At 44.9% G+C, this 17,979-nt stretch overlaps 1 protein-coding gene across 1 annotated transcript in view; it reads right to left on the bottom strand.

The window, feature by feature from the left end:
• The window catches only part of SMS (spermine synthase), a 53,945-nt gene that overhangs the window by 23,831 nt on the left and 12,135 nt on the right, over positions 1-17,979 (bottom strand). Inside the window, exons 2-4 of the mRNA XM_042973923.1 lie at positions 6,182-6,302; positions 2,356-2,446; positions 1,744-1,808 (exon numbers count right to left, since the gene is read on the bottom strand). Coding sequence (XP_042829857.1) covers positions 1,744-1,808; positions 2,356-2,446; positions 6,182-6,302 — 277 coding nt within the window. The remainder of the gene's footprint in view (positions 1-1,743; positions 1,809-2,355; positions 2,447-6,181; positions 6,303-17,979) is intronic.

Raw genomic sequence — 17,979 nt, 5'->3', positions numbered from 1 at the left:
AGCACAGAGCCCGACGTGGGGCTCGAACTCACGGACCGCGAGATCATGACCTGAGCTGAAGTCGGACACTTAACCGACTGAGCCACCCAGGCGCCCCAATGACTGAATTTCTAACCATGTCATTCCCCAAAGAGAAAAGTGGCACCATCCTTGTCCTTTTGAGGCCAATAACAAAAAGCCTACCACCAAATATTCCCAATAACTTCTTGACCCCCCCACCCCGGTTTTATGAAAAGATTTAAGAGCAGCAACAAGCAAAAGCAAAGTCTGTATTTTGAATTGAAAATATGAAGCTTAACTCCACTCTCAAAACTCCTCTACCAAAAAGAATCAGACTTGTCATGAATGCCGAAAACCACAAACGCATTCCATCTATTTACTCACTCCTAAAAACAACCCCAATAAAAGACCAATAAAAATCAGAGGCATTTTGATGTTGGCAAATTCATTATCATGGAGTTAACACATTTTATAACACAGTGGGAACCTGCTGAAAGCAAGCTGGTGCAGATATGAAAATGGTGTAAGCAGGGAAAGATGGAAAATCCACAAGCGTGTGTGTGTGAACATATTTTTAAGGATAGGAAAGAGGGAAATATAGCTGCAGATGCATACACTGAACTTAGGCGGGATACACAAATCTAGGTACTCTGGCAGATTTCAACAAAGTGGGCAACTTGTGGACTGTTACACTCGGTTTACTGGCAGTTCCCTGCTTTCTACCTTACCAGAGATCAAACAACTTTCTGGTTAAGCTTACATCAGCCCTGGAGCTTTCCTATGGGCTGAGGAACTCAGCATGCTGAGCAATTCAGTCCTTACACATCCTAAGTCTTGCCAAAATGAATTCCCTCTTCTAGAAAGTGCTGTCAACTAGGGAAATCTGTATTCTGGTCGCTTCCATCAGTGATGGTGCAACCCTGGTACAGTGTGTTTGCTGTTGTGAGTAATGGGCCAGCCTCCTACTCCTGGGGCCTGATAAGGAGCCACCCAGGCAGGGAAGAGCAAACTGCTGAGAATTACCTGCTGGGCATCCATGATTCACTTCTATTCTTAATTCCCAGGACCCACCCGAGACTCTGTCCATTCCAACAAATGTCAAAACTGTTATTTCTATCAAAGCTCTTTTAACAATTGACATCACGGACAAATACCTCTACACTGTTCAAGAGAACTTTCGGTAGGGACAGAAATGTTCCTTATCTGTGCTGTGCACTATGATAGTCACTAGCCATTAGCTACTAACAGGAGACTAGTGAGAGGAGAGGAATGGAACTATTTTTATTAACTTAAGTTTAAACAGCCAAAAACTGTCTTCATTACCATTTCAAAAGAACTGACCTGTGGCTGCTCAAAGTGGGTGGCCTCTGAATTCTTCCTATCTTGCAGTTACCTTACTTGAAAGCTGTGAGGCAAATTTTCTGTCACCTCATCTTGTCCTGAATCTTAGAACTGAATTCCACTTGAGAGCGCAGAGTTCTGAGCAGAGAGAGCGCGTTTTCACTTTACTGGACCAGGTTGGGAAGTTTTCTAACTCCCCTGTGACTGAGATGGAAGCCCCATCAGCTCTCTGCTTTATACAGTTCCAGCTCCTGAGACTCACTCCCTATCTCCTTTCTACCTTGTCTTGTTTGGGTGTGAGGCACCCGCTAGCTCAGGCTATCATGTTGCCAAAAGCAGCCCGTACTCGGGGACAACACAACCATTCCGATGATCTTACCCGACATTCAGAAGTGAACTTACCGCTTCACCCGTCCAGTACTGTCCCGACTCAATTCTTTCATTCTTTCTTCTACTTTGTTCAGAAGCTACAATTAAAAGAAAAGAAGTCAATGGGCTTACAGAACAGGCTAAGAGGTACACCGAAGTTACAGACCAGGAGGCTGAGGCCGTGGTGACAGACCTGTGCTTTTACTCCTGTCCTCCCCCATCCCTTCAGCAGCCTCCAGACCTGGCCCAGTTCCACACACCACACCAACCAGGCCTCATGGTGCTGACCCAACCTCAGTCTAAGTCACAGGGACTTAGTGAAATAACAGGGAAGGGGAGAGCAGAAGGATAAGGCACATAGAACATCCTGCTTAAAGGTGTACGTTCCATCCAGTGGCAACAAGTAAAATTACTCAGTATTCAAGCAGTCAAGGGAATGATGACAAGCCAGGTTCCTAACAATAACTGAGGAACAACTATTTTTCTTCTAAAATCATTGATCTGGAGGGAGGAAAGTTTAAAGTCAACTGGGATGTCAGCAATTAAGTAAAATAACTTTACCATTAAAATAGACATTTAATGATCCTCTAATACTTATTAATTACATCGAAGTAAATAAAAAGTCAATAAAAGTGAAAAACCAACACTGTCAACTTCTTGGCCTTGTGAATCACCATCATAACTCTGAAGGTCCAATAACACCAGTCCATGTGGGTAAATTCTCAAATTGGCAAAACTACAAAGGAAAGTATAATTTTAAGGTTAGGAATTGTATCATGGCATTCCCAAGAAAAAGACACCAACCCACCCAATTAAAAGGAAAGACCATTGCTTTTTTCCCCTAAATTACATAGTTAACCCTTTTGGTTTCTTAGGAGAGCCTCTTCTTGGGGGTGAGGGAGCCATCTATCAGGGAAGATTTAGATGGAATCAACACATGCTAACGTTTGCACGTTAACAGGTTCTTGGGCCCAGAAAGTGATTCAGTAGCAAGTTCTGTGAACCTGATTTTTTTTTCCCCAAAGTAAATTGTACCCCCAAAGTGGGACTCAAACACACGATCCTGAAATCAAGAGTCGCATGCTCTACCATCTGTGCCAGCCAGAAGCCCCTGTGAACCTGCTTTTTAAGAAGGTTCCCTGGCACATGATTGGGCCAGGTTTAGTAACCATGGCCTTAAGATGAAGGGAGGGTAGGAAAGGGCAAGTGGGTCCTCCCAATTAACCTTCAGAGAGTTCAAACCAGAGCCGTGTTTTTCTGACTGTAAGCAGGTGGTGGTTAAACTGACTTAGTTGTGGATTGGCACACCCCAGCCCTATACTGCAAACCAGATCCAGCCTGCAAGCTGTTTTGCAAAGCCTGCAGTCTAAGAATGGTTTTTACATTTTTTAAAGAGTTGTTTAAAAAAGAGAGAGAGAATGTGACAGACACTTATGTGGCTTCTTACAAAAAAGCTTTCTGACCCCTAATTTGGTGAATCTGCACATTTCTCTTAAAATGTCAGAGTGTATCACATCTAATAGAAGTTAATTATTTGGAAAAACTTCAAAAAACGTGTTTCAATCATACACGTATATCTGTACTGCATAGACACAGAGGAATATGTACAGGGTTATGACATAAAATTACTTCCTAGCATAAGTTGTGGTTAAAGAAACATTTGAAACACACTAAATTAGAAGAATTCTGTTCAGAGAATACCGGCAGTGTGCTTAGATTAAAAAAATAAATACTACTAGTTAATTTTACCTTCAGCCCCAAAATCAAGTTCAGGCCCAGGAAAGCACAAATCAATTACATCTGAATGTAGCTAATCATCTTTCCTTGCCACTCCACCACCAGCAGCACAAAGGACAGGGGCTGGGGATGGGGGAAGGGTAGAAAAGCATCACTTTTAACTACCTGATTGATTCTAGCTGAGTCCTCTGCCAGAGAACTGCAGAAACACGGGAACACAGACAATGCGGGAAGTTAAGGTCTAGTAACAAACTCAACCATTAAAAACAGAAAGAAATAGAGAGGAAAATTTGTGGGGCGGGGGCCCCGCGGGGTGGAAAACATGTAAAAAGGTGGTTGAGGATCAGGACGTCAGCATCACAATGTGGCCATTAGCCAGAAGTCAAGCCAGAAGCGGGTGCTGTCCCCCCTGAGCCTGGTGGCCTGCCAACCCCCCCCCCCCCCCCCCCCCACCAATCCATGCCTGGGCGGGAGAAGTGAGGTTTCAGGACAGGAACCACAGGGATGAGTCCCAGTTGACCAAGCAAAAGAAGAGGAAGACCAATGTGGAAAATAAGTTTTTAAACAAAGCAAGTTGGGGAGCCTTGGTGGCTCAGATGGTTAGGCATCTGACCAGCTCAGGTCATGATCTCAAGGTTTGAGTTCAAGCCCCACACGGGGCTTTCTGCTATCAGCACAGCCTGCTTCAGACCCTCTGTCTCCCTCTCTCTATGCCCCTCCCCTGCTTGCGGGCTCTCTAAGTAAAAACATTTAAAATAACCATGTTAATTCTCATTTTTTCTGCTTTCAGAAGCAAACAGCTCTTGTCACTCAAAATTCCCTTCCAGGAAGAATTCTAGACTCCCTAGACAACTGGAATTGGTGTATATGGTACAAGATTCAAGAAATGAGGTACAGAAGTAGGCAGGGCCTGGCTGCAAAGGCAGTTAGGAGACTGTTATGAGATTCAAGGCTTCACCTACAGTGGAGAAGTAGCCTCCGGGGGTGGCAGGGTGACATGGCTCAATTTGTTGTGGTTCCCAAAGGATGGCCCATACCCAGGACAGCAAGAGACCATGGCAGGAAGGTGGAGAAAAGAGGCCAGGACAGAGAGGGACTGAATGCAAACCTGCAGGAGCTGGAAGGATCAAGGACAGCTGCAAACCTCTACTTCCAGGGAACGTGCTGTTAACTGGGTCAGAGCATGGACCAGGGGAGGCAGGAGAGTTTGGTGGTGATGTTGATTTGGGGTCAAATCAACATCTTCCTTGAGGAAAAAATTATTTTAGATACATCTGAGGTATCTGCTAAACACATACATGGAGATTTGCTACATAGTTAGAAATACATATCTGGGCTTGGGGAGAGAGGAGCTGGGAAGTCTTTGAGAGGCATCAAGAGAGGGAAGTCCATTACCCCCATGGGGTGGACCATGTTGACTTATACAGAGAATAATGAAAGGGCGGGGCAGGGGGGCATGCTAAGAAGTTTCCCTCATCTTCCAGCATTGCCTTCTGGACCTCTGTAAGAGCATGGGGGTGGTTATTTTTTCTTTTAATAGAAAAACAAGTGAGAGAATATGGGACATTAATGAAACCATGTGGAATTCTAGTACTTTGTACCTTGGGGGAATGGAATTAAAGTCACTGAAAATACCCAGGAGTTCACATTTTAAAATTAACAGGGCAGGGGCACCTGGGTGGCTCAGTTGGTTAAGCGTCCGACTTTGGCTCAGGTCATGATCTCACAGTTCATAGGTTCGAGCCCCGCATCAGACTCTGTGCTGACAGCTCGGAGCCTGGAGCCTACTTCAGATTCTGTGTCTCCCTCTCTCTCTGACCCTGCCCCGCTTGCGCTCTGTCTCTCTCTCTCTCAAAAATAAATAATAAACATTAAAAAAAAATTAATGTTTTAAATTAATAGTGCAAATCACTAAGAATCTTACTAGTTTCCACGCTAAACCAGACTAGATAGAATACAAACCTAGACTTAGGAGAGCACAAAGAGCTCAACGCACTGGCAGCTTCTTATCGGTCAGTTCTTAATTTAGGTTTCCTTTCCAACTCCCAGAACATACTGGCTTTCATCTACATACTGATTATGTAAAGTCTAGATAGTCTATAAAGTCTTAAGAAAAAAAAAAAAACTTGAAATCTTGGATCTCCTCATCTTCCTGTCAACCTTCTTGCAGACATTCTCATCCTGCATTTGACCATGGTCTGCATTAATTGATAATAACTTATAACCGTGCTAATCGCAGTGAGATTCACAGTGGGGTCTGCCGACCAGCACCACCAGCACGCCCTGGGAGCTTGCTGGAAATGCTATTTAGGGTGCTGCCCCAGAGCAGTATACTGCATCAGAAATTCTTGGAGTGGGGCCCAGGAATCTTTTAACCAAGTCTGAATCATGGCCTGCCAGTTCACAGTGCTTATGCTGCCCAGGGGGGTTTTGGGTCCTGGCCACACAGCAGAATCATCTAGGCAGGGGAGTTTGGAAAAATACTGATGCCCAGTGGCCTCAATCTCTGGGAGAATGACTGGGGTAATGGCATCTTGTGAAAGCGCTCCCAGGCGAGTCTACTGTGCAGTTAGGGCTGCGAAGCACTGAATTCTAGCTCCCTCCTACAAGGTGTCACAGGAGGAAATAAAAATACCTGGACACCACCCCACCACTGCCCTTTGCCCCCACCCTCCACCCCCCACCCCCAACTGAAGTACTCAGATCTGAAGAGCAGCACTCAAGGACACCTCACCTGCCGTTTTTGTTTATGTAGGTCGCTAAATAACCATGGTCTTGCCAGGTATGCACCGACTCCGTCATCCCTTGCTCCTGGAAAATGGACTGGAGGCCTTTTAGAATGGTCTCACCATCAGCTAGAGAACAAGGGAGAGAAGGCAAGGTGGTCAGGATGAAGTACATTCCAGAGGAAAGCCAATGAGGCAGTTTGACGACCGAACTTTCTGAGAAAACCTGAACAGAGTTGCCAGTCTCACCTATCCCTTTTGTCATGAGCTGTGTCAACTCCATGAGGAGACACTACACAGATTACCAGGTAACACAATAAAGACACCATAAAAACCCACAAAATAATTGTGCTGAGGATGCAGACATGTATTCAGCCAACTAGAGATGGCACAACAAAGTATTTAGCCTAAACCAGAAATCAAAGATATGCAAATAAAGGAGCTTCTACTTTAGGGTAAATTAATGAGAATATACAGTGCTAGAAAGGGGATTCCATCCTCTGTTGATGGGTATTGTAAATGACTTCTAAACTTTTGGTTCTATGTTCCAGATGTCTCACAGTAAGGATGGGTTGCTATTATAATTTGAAAAACATAAATCAAACAGGGCCACTCAGTAACATATTTCTATATGGTAGAAACTGAACAACTCCATATGGGACAACCTGCTATGCAGTGTGAACCCCTCCTTGGCCAGAAGCCACTCTTCCCCCTCCCACCCACCCACCTCCAAAATGGAGCTCAATCAAGGTTACAGAAATTGCATTAATCTCTGAAGACTCACTTGAAGCCAGAATCTTCAAGAATATACAACATTATGAGACTGAGAGGAAAGGCAAAATGCCGTTTTTTCTCTTCTAGTTCTACATGCTAAGCAGTCATTTTCTGAGAAGGGTAAGATAAAAAACCGAGATGAGACTAAAGGAATTACTCTGTACTGGCCCATGAGCCCTGCACAGGCTGGTGCTTTTTCCACATAAAATAGCGGAGGCGGCAAAGCGTCAAAATGAAAAGTGGGTCTGTGACCTGAACCAAGGCAAAAGAAAAAACAGAAAGATTCACAGCTGACCACAGTGTGGTTTCACAAGAAAATTACACTAGAATTCCTTCCATAAACTAGTGCCAAAACCTAGACTAGAAGTTAGTATTTTTTTCACTCTACATAGAATCTATCTCCAGTGATGTCTGGAACTATGTTCTGAAGACCTTCCAGAGCATAGTAAATGAAGACCACAAATGGGGTCAGAGGCCAAATTGGACAGCAGACATGTCTTATTCTGGCCGGCACAGACTTTTTTAAAAAATGTAAGTCAGTTGCCCCTTAAAAACCTGATTTCACCTGCCCCCCCCCCACCTGTAGTGGGTGGAATGGTGCCCCCCCCCCCAAGGATATGTCCACATACTAACCTCCAGACCCTGGAAATGTGACCTGATTTGGAAAAAGGGTTTTGCAGATGTAATTATGGATCTAGAAAGGAGATCATCTTGGATTATCCAGGTGGGCCCTAAATCCAATGACAAGTGCCCTTATGACAGAAAAGGAGACACAGGAGTAGGTGACAGAAAGACAAAGTAGAGACTGAATTGGTAATAGCCACAGGCTGAGAACATGGAAGAGCCATGAGAAGCTGGAAGAGGTAAGCAAGAACTCTCCCCTAGAACCTTTAGAAGGGACCACAGCCCTGCCAACAATTGTTTTGGATTTCTGGCCTCCAAAACTGGGAGAGAATAGGTTTCCGTTGTTTTAAGCCATCCAATTTGTAGCACTTTGTTACGGCAGCTCCGGAGGACTAATACACCCACCAAAATTCATATTTTTAACATCACTTAACAAACAATAGTGGGGCGCCTGGGTGGCTCTGTCAGTTAAGCCTCTGACTTCCACTCAGATCATGATCTTGCGGTTGAGGAGTTTGACTCCCGTGTCAGGCTCTCTGCTGTCAGCACAGAGACCACTTCGGATCCTCTGTCCACCCCTCTCTGCCCCTCTTCTGCTCATCCTCTCTCTCTCTCTCAAAAGAAATAAACTTTAAAAAACAGCAAATAGCATAGCAAAAATGGCAGTGAAGGCATCATTTTTTAATCTTACAAATCCCCAGAGACAGAGATATTAGGATAGCACAACTAAAACTCACGGTCAACATTTAAAATAAAACTATTATAAGTGTGCACCCCCAAGCGCCCAAACAGGAGCAGGTAGAGACAAGCAGGTCACAACCTAGAGGCCTGTGTGGTACCAGCAATGGTGAGAGGAAGTGAGAAAGCAAAGGGACTTCAAATTGCTCATAAAAACCAGTTGGGGTTCATGCACAAGGAAGGGCTCTCCTCCTTTGAGAAGGCAGCACCCAGAAGGGACACAGTGAGAGAGAGCAGGGTACACAGTGAGAGAGAGCAGGGTACACAGTGAGAGAGAGCAGGATAGTTTATGGAGCCAGATAATGTCAGGGTGGCCAACCCCTATGACGGGCAAATGAAGGGAGGCTGCTTCTAGGGAAAAGCCCCCCATCAGGGAAAGACTACTGGAGCAAAATGCACACCACACCCACAGCATAAGCATCAACCAACACGAGTGGTGACCTCATGTCTCATTAGTCTAGCTCATTCCCACAGAACTATGCCTTTGGGAAACTCATTTGGCAGAAAATAGCTGGCTTCGCTATTCTGAAATTGGTTTCAGGAAATTAAAAGGGGGAAGCCTGAATTTTATCTGCTGAATTATATTTGGTTTTAAGACAGAAATCCACCCCCTAAAAAAATTCTGATTTCAAACTTCATAAAAAAGAACTGACCTTGTTCAGTGTGTTTGTCACTGAAGCCTGGTGGGGTCAAGCCACCATGGAAGTGACTGAGCTGCAGGGCGGTAAAGACAAGTATGCCCAGCGTGCCCGAGTCCCACATACCCCAAGCAGTACTTGCCCTGAATAGGAAAACCACTATGTCATTATTCAATCCCTCCTCGGCTAGAACAGATGTTTTCTGTTTTGAAAGTGTATAAAACAAATCATCACTCCTGGTAAATGGCCTCAAGACTGGGTCCTGCTGGCACATTAGAAAACAGAACACAAATCCCTCATGCCAGTGAAGGGGACAATCTAGACAGGGCCACCCTATCACTGGCCAGGCTGTACAGTGAATGAAGACCTCAGCTCCAAGGCTGAGCCAGGGCAAAATCTATCCCTTGGGCCAAGGAAAGGGGGATCTTTGATACACCTAAAACCCTTGTCTGCTGGCCAAACCCAGCATGGTAACCATCCCCCTTTTCTAACTGGCACTGGCAGAAAGGCACTGAGGGGGCTAATGGAGGCCCCCCATTCAGCCAGGTTTCAAACAGAAGAAAAACACATTATGAAAGAAACCCAATTGAGAGTGTTACTTATTTCTGTACTGTGGGCTTGCCCCTCAATTCAACACAAATATGCCAGGTCTGAATGTTCTTCCTGGCTGTCACCACCGCCTGGTCCCTTGTGGGCAAAGAACGTGCCAGCCCTGCCAAGGATACAGGGACTGTGCTTTTCTGCACTATCCTCCTGCCCTCTCCTCTCTTGTCATCCACATCACTCACAGTCCTTGGAGAAGACTGAGAAAGGGGAGCCAGAGCTGAAGCAAATGCCCAGCAACTCTTTCCCAGAACCAAGGTTTTCAAATGAAAACAAAGCCATGAGGTGCCAGGGTGGCTCAGTCAGTTGGGTGTCCAACTCTTGATTTCGGCTCAGGTCATGATCCCTGGGTCATGGGATCGAGCGCCAAGGTGGGCTCCACACTAAGCAGGGAGCCTGCTTAAGATTCTCTCTCCTTCCCTTTCCCCTGTCCCCTGCTTGCTATCTCTCCCTCGCACTCTTTTTTTTTTAATTACAAAATAAATGAATAAAATAAAATGAAGCCAAAGACCTGAGCTCTGCTAGGTTTAATGATATGGCTAGCTTGGTCATCTTAACCTCAGGTGTTCAATAAATGTCTTGCGGGGAAATGAATTTATTTCAGTTAGCTAAATTAATCATCCATATTGCTATATCCTTGCAGAGTTTCTATAACTTCTAAATCAGTGATTTTCAATCCTAGCAGTACATTATCATCACCTGGAGAGTTTTAAAAACCGGTATGTCACATCCTAGACCAATCAAATAAAAGTCTGGGGGTGGCACTCAGGCATCAGTATTTTTCAAAGCTCCCTGGGAAATTCCAATGCACAGCCATGGTTGAGAACCACTGATCTAAACCACTAGATAACAAGAATGAACAAGAAATCCCCACTATTTCCAAACTAATTACACTCGAGTCACAAAAAGGTTATAGAAAATGTTGAACAAAGTCTGACAAAAACCCAAACTCCTTACTAACTATAGCCACAGGTAGCCTAGGACATGCCCCAGAAAATGCTCTGCAGTTATTATCCAATTTCAACCTTTCATACCCATCTAGTAAGAAACATGTAACACGACCGAACAAAATATATTTGGCTATATCAGGGCTCCTCAATTGGTGATGACAACATATGGTGTGAAGGACTGTCTTGTGCCTCACAGGACCTTGGCAATCCCAGTCATACACACTACATGTGGGTAGTACCCCCCCTTTGTTAAAAAAAAAAAAAAATTTTAAGGGGGCGCCTGGGTGGCTCAGTCAGTTGAGTGACCAACTCTTGATTTTGGCTCAGGGAGGGCACTCTCTGTGTGATTGAGCCCCGCATCAGGCTCTGTGCTGACAGTGTGGTGCCTGCTTGGGATTCTGTCTCCCTCTCTTTCTGCCCCTCCTGTGTGCATGCATGCTCTCTCTCCCTCTGTCAAAAATAAACAAATAAATAAACTTTAAAAAGTAAAAAAACAGGGACGCCTAGACGGCTCAGTTGGTTAAGCAACCGACTCTTGATTTTGGCTCAGGTCATAATCTCACGGTTTGTGTGATAGAGCCCCACATAGGGGTCTGTGCTGACAGCAGAGCCTGCTTGGGATTCTCTCTCCCTCTCTCTCTGCCTCTCCCCTGCTTACATGCTCACTCGTGTGCTCACTCTCTCTCTCAAAATAAATACTTTAAAAAATAAATAAAAATAAATAAAATTTTTTTAAAAGACTCCACACCATCATTGCCCAGGGGCAGAAGTGGAGTGGGCAATACAATCCCTTGAGAACTACCAGTAAAACTGAGCCTGGGGTCAGAGCATATCCAAATTTGGGAACACAAAGACTGCAATGTCATAAATGCCTACAAACCAGAGAATTTGAAAGTAGATTCAAATGCTAAGAGATATAATCACACAGCTTTCAAGTAGGCATGGTAATCCAAACTAGGCTAATAAAATGTCGTTTGGCAGAAGTTCTTAAAAAAACTCTGGCCAGGCAAGAATGATGTGCAACTAGTATACCACTCAGCCTTCCAAACTGCTCAGCAACACAAAGACCTGTCCCAGGGCAAAATATGTCATTTGTCAACTAGACAACTCAATGCCCCCGTTTCCAGACCACTGCCCACTTTAAGTTTATTCAACCATAACTTTAAAAAAAAATCAACTTAGAGGTCTGATCCAAATTACATACACCACTATCAAAAGAAAGGAAGGGAAGAGAGAAAGGAAGGGAAGAGGGGGGTGAGGGGAGAAGAGCAGGGAATGAAGGCCCACATTTCATCTTCCTGCCTCATTTTCTCCCAGAGATTCACTCCTGGAGAGCTCTGACTGTGACTATCGGCTCCAGATGGCTGAATCCCAAATGCATATATCCAGCTGGAAGGTACCTCCTGCCTAAATGCTCGCCACACTGTCCCAGTCAAGTCTGAAAATGGGCTTGGACTTCTCTACTCCACCCCCACTAGATGTTAATACCCTTGCCACTTAAAATCCCCCAGGAAGCTCCCCTTGAAACTTTTCCCACAAATCCCCCACCACAACCTCTCTGCCCATCCAAGCTCACTGGCCAGGCACCCCTCACATACCTCACTTCCTCAACCATAAGATGCGGACACCACTTTGCAGGTTTCCTGCAGGGAACCTGACACCAGTGTTCATTCCCTCCATCCCTCCTGGTCTAGTACTGCCATTTAATCATTGCTCCACTAGGTGGGCAGCCCCAGTCACAGAAGTTCAGTAGATCAGCTGCACCCACCCAGCTTACAAGCCCAAAACATTGAGTAAGGGATTCGTGCTGAGTAAAAACCTAAGATACCCAGCACCCTGGCATCAAGAGGGGAAAACATGCTTCAGTCATACATATTCTCACTTCTTTCTTCCATTTTAAGTAATGGTCAAGATACTGTAACCCCCTTAACAAGATGAATTCCAGCAGAGGATGCCCTGAGGGAAGAAGCAATTGTCATACACCCAGAAAAAAAAAATCTGCAGGTTCTCTCTGCACCTGCAGACCCAACTTTGCATCTTTAAGTCCTTTTCAACTTCAGAAACTTAAGTAAAGAAAACTCAGGACATAGGGTGTGTGTCAGTCACCTCTTGTGCAGGGCCATCAGCCTGCCCGGCCATGGGCCAGAGCCCCAGGGGCCACCTCTGCAAAGTCAGGGGTTTGGAATGAGTGAATTCGCTCACATTCAAGCAGCATCTGGCTAGTGAAATTAGGAGACAAATTTCTATTCTTGCCAAACATATCTTTAATTATGAGGGCTGGAAATTCCACACGTCCCCATCAAGCCTCCGTCCCCCATTTCTTTGCTTCCTAGCTCTCCCTCACAATGGTTCAAGCTACTTCATAGCCAAGGGGTGGATTACTCCCATCATCGCACCATACCCAAGTGGTGGAGCCCAACGTCCGGCCTCCTTCCAGTTTGCCCCTACTGCACAGACCCTGGTACCTCCAGAGCCCCGTGTCTTATTTCACTTGACTCTCTGATCCCACTGGGTCTGTCTCCCCATCCCACTTCCCCTTTATGCTCAGGTCAGGGGCCACCCCGACCCCCCTCCTCCTTTCTGAGAGCCGTACTCCACTAGTGGGCAGTGGCAACAGAGAAGTCAGCAGCTCACAGCAAGGAGAAGCATCAACGCAGGCATCCTTTACCCAAAACCTGAGAATCTGATGTCAGAGAAGCTAAGAGCCAGTTTTGCGTTGTGCAGTTTTCCTTCACACAAAACCAGCTTTCAGGTCACCTTGATAGGCTCCTAAACCTAAAGTGGAAGAAAAGGCAAACTGCATTCCAACACACTTTGAAGTCATTCAGGTATCTGCTTTAAAAATCCACTCAGGGGTGCCTGGATGGCTCAATCGTATAAGCGTCTCTTGGTTTCAGCTCAGGTCATGATCTCACGGTTTCTGAGTTCAAGCCCCACGTCAGACCGGACAGCACTGAGCTGGCTTGGGATTCTCTCTCTCCCTCTCTCTCTGCCCCTCCCCAGCTCCTGCTCTATCAAAATAAATAAATAAATAAATTTTGAAAAAAATAAAAGTCATTTATTAAATAAAATAAAAATCCACTCAGAGGTCCTAATCTCAACAATGGTGGTGGTTACGTGACTGTATGCATTGGTCAAAACTCAGAACTATACACAAAATTTACTCAACATGAATTATATCAAGTTTAAAAAAATCATGGGGCACCTGGGTGGCTCAGGCGGTTAAACATCCGACTTCAGCTCAGGTCATGATCTTGTGGTTTGTGAGTTCAAGCCCCGCGTCAGTCTCTGTGCTGACAAGCTCAGTGGAGCCTGGAGCCAGCTTGGGATTCTGTGTGGCTTGGGATTCTGTGTGTCTCCCTCTCTCTCTGCCCCTCCCCTGCTCATGCTCTGTCTCTCCCCCTTTCAAAAATAAATAAACATTAAAAAAAACTCCATTCCAGGGGCATCTGGGGTGGCTCAGTTATGCATCTGGACTCTTGCTGATCTCAGCTCAGGTCTTGATCTCAGGGTTGGGAGTTCAAGCCCTGAGTTGGGCCCCAAGCTGAGCGTGAACCTACTTTATAAAAAAAAAAAATCTATTCCAGAGTTACCACCACCATTGGCATAACCACTCTGAGAATAACAAAATAGCACAGCATTCCTCATGGGCTCCCTCTCACCCAAGTGCATGCTCACAAGTATTTAAGGGTGTGAGAATATCTTTGAACTCACTTGGGATATGCTACATGTAATCACAAAATCAGTGTTGACAGGCAGCAAGCCCAGATTACTGAAATCAAGTGATATAGAGAGAAAACCTTCACATTTCACAAGCAAAGAGCTCAACACTTAATCCAAAGCAGGTTCCAGGCTCTGAGCTGTCAGTACAGAGACCGACACAGGGCTCAAACCCATGAACTACAAGGTCATGACCTGAGCTCAAGTTGGTCGCTTAACCAACTGAGTCATCCAGGCACCCCCATTTTTTTTTTTATTTTTAAATTTTAACAAAGGGTCTTGTGCATCAGGAGACTTCTCAGACATTCAGAAGCCTAATAAATTTCCAAGGATTAAAGTGAAGGTCAAGCATGTGGTTCCTTGGGCTATCTTACGGCTTGGTCTTCTAGTCCCACATCCAGTTCTTTTTACAACAGCTGCAAGATGATTAATCTCACACAAAACCCAAGACGACAGCAATGTTCAGAGCAGCATGTTTCATAATAATGAAAAAGTGGAAACACCCCAATTGTCCATCAAGCTATAAATGGATAAACAAAATGTGGTATATCCATACCATGAACTATTATTCAGCCATAAAAGGAATGCAATATTGATATACGCTACAACATGGATGACATGATGCTAAGTGAAAGAAATCAGTCACAAAGGACCACATATTGAAGGAGTCCATTTATATGACATAGCCAGAAAAGGTATATCCCTACACATTAAAAGCAAATGAGCGCATGCCAGAGGCTGGGAGGAACAAGAGGCTAGGAGGAATAGGGATGATGGCTAAGGGCTACACATTTCTTTCTGGGGTGATGAAAATGTTCTAAAATGTGGTGATGGTCACACAAATCAATGTGCTGAAAACTACTGAAGTGAATATTTTAAATGGGGGAACAGTATGGCAAGAGAGTCATCTCAATAAACCTGTCCCAAAAAATACAAACACACAAGCTGCACTTTCAGATTCTCAGGTACTGTGAAGTAGTCAAGGCAACAGAAAGTTCCAGAAGTCGACTGTTCCCCTTCAACCAACCATAAATAAGCCAGGCCTTAGGCACAGGTTAAAGGGGCTCCAAGGGGCAGTCTCCTCTACCCATCCACCCGACCCATTAACGAATAACAAGTATCTGAGCAGCTGGTGTGTGCAGGCACTGTCCCAGCAGCAGACATGGCTTTCATGCCACGAACACACACCTGCGGCCAGTCTCAGTGCCTCAGTTCAATCACTCAGTGCCTCAGTTCCATGCTATGTGTGGCATGGCCACTATAGCTAATAACAGTGCATCATGTATTTGAAAGTGGCTGGGAAGAGTGGATCTTAAAAGTTTTCATCACGAGGGAAAAACCGGTAATTATATATGGTGACGGATCTTAACTAGACTTCCTGTGGTGATCTTCACAAGATAATACAAATATCAAATCATTATGTTGTACACCTAAATCTAATACTTAACATCAATTACACATCAATTAAAAAAATGCTTAGGGCACCTGGGTGGCTCAGGAGGTTGAGCATAGGACTTAGGCTCGGGTCACGACCTCACGCGAGGTCGAGCCCCACATCAGCCTGTCAGCGCAGATCCTGTCTCCCTCTCTCTGCCCCTCTCCTGCTTGCGCTCTCCCAAAAATAAATTAATATTTTAAAAATTCTTTTAAATTTAAAAATCATAGCAGTGATGTAGGGCCACAAAACACAGAAAGGGACAAATGACAATTTGGGGGGTTATTTTCCGAGCAGTTTCTGACGTTCACAGAGAACAACCAAACCAAGGAAAAGTTAGCTACAGAAAGAAAGAAAAAAAAGTACGGACATTAGACTGACAACCATACGACACAACACAGAAATGACACCCAAGCTCTTTTCACACAAATGTGCATTAAGAAACCCACATGAGGCTGTTTACAGTACCGGCCACAACTACTATTTCTTAAAACTCACATTACAGTACACTAGGCATACTGTAAATATGTTGCTAATTATTTCATTGCCCTGCCTTCCCTTCCCGGCTGCAAGAGAGCAAGAAAGCAAGAGAGCAGTTCAAGAGGCATTTCCCGTCACCCCCAACACCTACTGGAAAGAGGCAAGAGCCTCATTCTACGTCTCTCCATGAGCCTTATGAACTAATCTCCTTATGAAATTAAAGAAGGGTTCATAAAAATATAATTTATGAGACACAATCCTAACCCCTCTTTATTCTGGAACCCAATACTGTACCCTCTTCTTCCTGGTACACCCGTTTCCCCCACAAAGAGTCTTCAAATCAGCCACAACCCACAAGCCTCAGTGAGCACAGAGAGGGAAGCACCCCCAGAGAGTGCCCACATTCTGACCTAGCCCACATGGGAGGCTAACCAAGAGTTATCAAGTAAGGCACAGAAAGGGGAGATTATGCAAAAGCCTGGCTTTCACATGGGGAGAATGGAACGATTTGTGGTCATGAGATGCTGGACATCTGGCCACCTGACCTCTCCCAGAAGGCATCATTTGAGCAACACAAGGCATGCCTCAGACTGCACAGGTCCAAGGTCCATGTTTTCAGAGAAGAGGAAGTAGTAAACTCAGGGTAGAGCTGTGGAAGAGAGAAGACCACCAAGGCAGAGGACACAAAGAGGCCAGGACCACAAAAAGCCCTCTCTGGGGGCCGCACTCAACCCAACGGTTAGAAGCCCCCAAAATGAGATGAAACCAGACCCAGCTGCAGCATAAAACAGATGAGCAAGGTGGCAAGAGGGGACTTGTAGAGTCTGACGTTAGAGGACAGGAGAAGATTTAATCTAAGGCGCCTGGACCAAGAAAAATAACCAGCCCTCACCTTCAGTTCACAACTGCCATCCACAGTCCACTGTGAGGAGTGGAAAGGTCCCAGGAGCCACCTGCCACCATCCCTTCATCTCACAAAGCAGAGATGAAAACGGGTTACAAGCTGGCCCAAGGTCAGACAGCAATGCTTTCCTTCAGCTCCACCCAGAAGGAAAACCAGATTTCTTCCCCAAAGTACTAACTGTGGGATTGCCAATTCTACTATCCAGGAACACTTACCCAGTACCAGGAATATCCAGCTCTCTTCCCACTAACTTTAGGTGGGCAGAGTGTCTTATCAACCATTTATATTTCCTTTTAATTTTTTTAATGTTTATGTATATTTGAGAGAGAGAGAGAGAGCACTAGGAGGGGAAGGGGCAGAGAGAGAGGGAGACACAGAACGCGAAGCAGGCTCCAGGCTCTGAGCTGTCAGCACAGAGGCTAACGCGGGGCTCAAACCCACGGACCCTCAGATCATGACCTGAGCCGAAGTCAGCCACTTAACTGACTGAGCCACCCAGGCTCCCCTGAATCTTAATTTTTAATAGGGGAGTAGATTCCATTATATTTATCATGATCATTAACACTTTTATTATAAATGTCATATTTTTATGCTATTTTTAATGTTGCCTTATATTTTTAATTTGTTTTATGAATTTTAAATTTGTTTTTCCCTTTTGAGTGTTTGCTTTTATCTTATTCATTTTGGAAGCCATATATACTCCTTTTGATACTGGTAAGTGTGACTTTTCAGTTTGAGATCATGACCTGAGGCAAAGTCAGACACTCATCCGACTGAGCCACCTAGGCGCCCCCCAGTTATATTTCTACAAACAATTCTAGGGCTTATGCCCAAGCTTCCATGCCAGACTGCAAATCAACAATGAACAGTATTTCTAGAGATAAAGCAGTTTGGAGTTCATGTTATCAAAAGAATTACACTTATATCAAAGCTGCTCCTG

This window comes from Panthera tigris, chromosome X (assembly GCF_018350195.1).
Source record: "Panthera tigris isolate Pti1 chromosome X, P.tigris_Pti1_mat1.1, whole genome shotgun sequence".
NCBI classification, from domain to species: Eukaryota; Metazoa; Chordata; class Mammalia; order Carnivora; family Felidae; genus Panthera; species Panthera tigris.
Note: the sequence above shows the minus strand (reverse complement) of the source record. Positions and strands in the feature narration are given on the sequence as shown.